We start from the raw sequence: 2678 nt of genomic DNA on the forward strand, positions 1-2678 counted from the left end.
TTTCATGCATGAACATATATATATATATATATCCGGTCAAAAATACCAGCTTATTTTGGAAATAAACTCTAAAGACCTGAATGATAACGGATCAAATTTAAGAGGGCTAAACATAGAAATCTATTCGACAATGGATTTAGTAAATTCAGCTAAATCCTGTGAAATTGTTTGGTAACATGCTATGATTTAAAAATTTGTTATGTTTGTTATAATAAAAAGTCATAATTAAAATTTAATTATTTTATTATTATGATAAAAATTAATTATTTAATTTAATTTACTTTAATTTCTGATTATACTACTTAATAATTAATTATTTAAAAGGTTTAATTAAACTAATGAATTATTGAACAAATTTTAATATTAATCAATTATTAATTTTTTAAGTATTATTATATGAATTGAGAATGTATTTTCAATTGCTTAACTATTAAGTAAAGTAAATTTTAAATATTATATTTTATTAAATCATTACATATAAATCTATCTAATCATAATTAATTTTAATATATTAATTAAAATCATAATTAATTTTTAATATATTAATTAAATTAATATTTTTAAAATTAAAAGATTGTTTACATACATAACATTTGAAATATTATTATTTAAAAATTTAGCATTTTCTTTCATTTATGTTTTAAATTCTCACTCGAATATCAAAATTTATGATAAAACTAAAATCATTTATTTTCTTTTATCAAGTTGTTAATTTTATAGCTTTAAAATATTACTTAAATATTCATTTTTATAAATAAGAATTGATCGGATGCTATGTATTTATCCTTAAATTAAATTAACAGTTTTTTTAAAATAAAACTAAGGGTATGTTTAGGGCAGTTCTAGCTTATTAAATAATCTGCTGATAAGCTAATTAAAAATAATGTGCTAATAAGTTAGGTGCGATTAGGGCCTTTGTTTGCGAACAGTTCGTGTTCTATTCGTCAATGAGTTTGTGTTCGAGTCGTTCGATAAGTAAACGAGACGAACATGAATAAATTTTTTTCGTTCGGTTAGTTAAACGAACCAAACACGAACAATGATGCGTTCGTTCCTGTTCGAATCGTTATAGTCCGAAATATAAAATATTTTAAAATAATTATATATAAAAAATCTTTGATACTTAAATAATTAAATTTTATAAATAATAATATATAATAAATTAGTAATAATAATATATTAGTATAATATATTATTAATATACTAATATGTATATTATGTATTTATATAATATAAGTTATATAATTAATATAATATATCATTTATATATATATAAATATTAGGGATGTCAATCTGGCTAGGCGTTCGTGAACAGCTCATGTTCGGCTCGTTTGTTAACAAACGAATACGGACAGTGACTTCACGAACAATTTCGAACACGAGCTTATTTCAAGCAAATTAAATTTCAAACCAATCGAACATGAACACAAGTTCTGTTCGTTCGAGTTCGGTTCGTTTACACCCCTAAGTGCGATGAGTATTACAAATTTTTATATTTTTGGAAAAATAAAACTGTTAGAAACCTGTCACCAAATCTAAATAAGCGCAGAGAGTCCTCTCCCCTTCCCCTCTATGCCCCGAAACCCTCGCCCCTTCTTCCTGTTTCGCCCAAAACCATCGCCTTCGTGACCGAACACTCGTGATACAGTCGCAGTTATAGCTAACTGGGAAGGCAAAGGTGGGATCGCGCCTTACAGAGACCCGAAAACCTTACCTTTCTTCTCCTTCCGCATTGCTCCTACCCGAAACCATGGAGGCAGATGGGGGAAGGTAACTTCATATCTTCCTTTTCGCGCGAATCGCCCGTCCTGGATTTGCTAAATCTTAGTGAATCTGGCATTCACGGCCGTAATCAGTAAAATCCGGATTTTTAAAATCCTCGGCTTTAGTTTGTCTACACTGACCGTCTGGCAGGATTTAGGTCAAATCCAGGTTAAACCCTGGTCGAAATCCGCTACTAGACAGCTCCTAGGTGCTATTCTGTTCTGTGTTAATGGAGTCCGCCGGCGGTGAGAGGTCAGCTATTGTGGTTGGCGGGAAGGGAACATCCTTATCATCGGCAGACGTCTATGCGGTCGCTCGCGGCCTTCGCAAGGTAACCATCGATTCTGCCGCACTCGAAAGGGTTTCCCATTCCCAGTCCCCTCCTCCTCAGCCAGCCGTTGTGTCTTGTTCCAGATTCCTAACTTCAGATGAGTCTCGTGCCGCTCTTGTAGTTCTCCTCAACAAGCTCGTCGTCTCGGACGCTGCCGTACGGCCTGCTCTCCCCTCATTCATTGCGGAAATTCTTGGTTTAGAATCAGGACACAGCTCTGTTGATTTTGGTTCCTCAGTTGGGCTTATTTCCTCGCTGTATAAGTTGAACGGAAAACGTCCCGATGAGTTTGGAGGCGCCACTGCGGATGAGATCGGCGTTATAGAGAAGTCTTCTGCCGCCTCTATTGGAATTTGCGCGATGCTGGATTATTGCGCTTCAGCACTAGTGAAGCTGTCGGATGCCATTGCTGCATTTTCCTGCGAAGCAGCTAGGGCTGATGCCGCTGTGTTTGATTTGCCGCCATCTGGGGATGGATTCTCCATCAAGGACGAGACGGATGTGGCAGCTGATATCAAAGCTTTTCTGTTTGGTTCAAAAATTGTGGGCCAGTTAAATTCAGGGCCCTTCAGTGACATTCCTG

The 2678-nt window shown here is 34.3% G+C and overlaps 1 protein-coding gene across 1 annotated transcript in view; it reads left to right on the forward strand.

Moving 5' to 3' along the window:
- Positions 1–1541: 1541 nt before the first annotated feature.
- Positions 1542–2678, forward strand: part of LOC110022817 (histidine--tRNA ligase, cytoplasmic) — a 23086-nt gene continuing 21949 nt past the window's right edge. Inside the window, 2 exon segments of the mRNA XM_020721934.1 lie at positions 1542–1770; positions 1915–2678. The exon segment at positions 1915–2678 is cut by the window's right edge and continues 6 nt beyond it. Coding sequence (XP_020577593.1) covers positions 1994–2678 — 685 coding nt within the window. The 5' untranslated portion in view covers positions 1542–1770; positions 1915–1993.

Source organism: Phalaenopsis equestris, unplaced genomic scaffold (assembly GCF_001263595.1).
Source record: "Phalaenopsis equestris unplaced genomic scaffold, ASM126359v1 Scaffold000002, whole genome shotgun sequence".
Taxonomy (NCBI): Eukaryota; Viridiplantae; Streptophyta; class Magnoliopsida; order Asparagales; family Orchidaceae; genus Phalaenopsis; species Phalaenopsis equestris.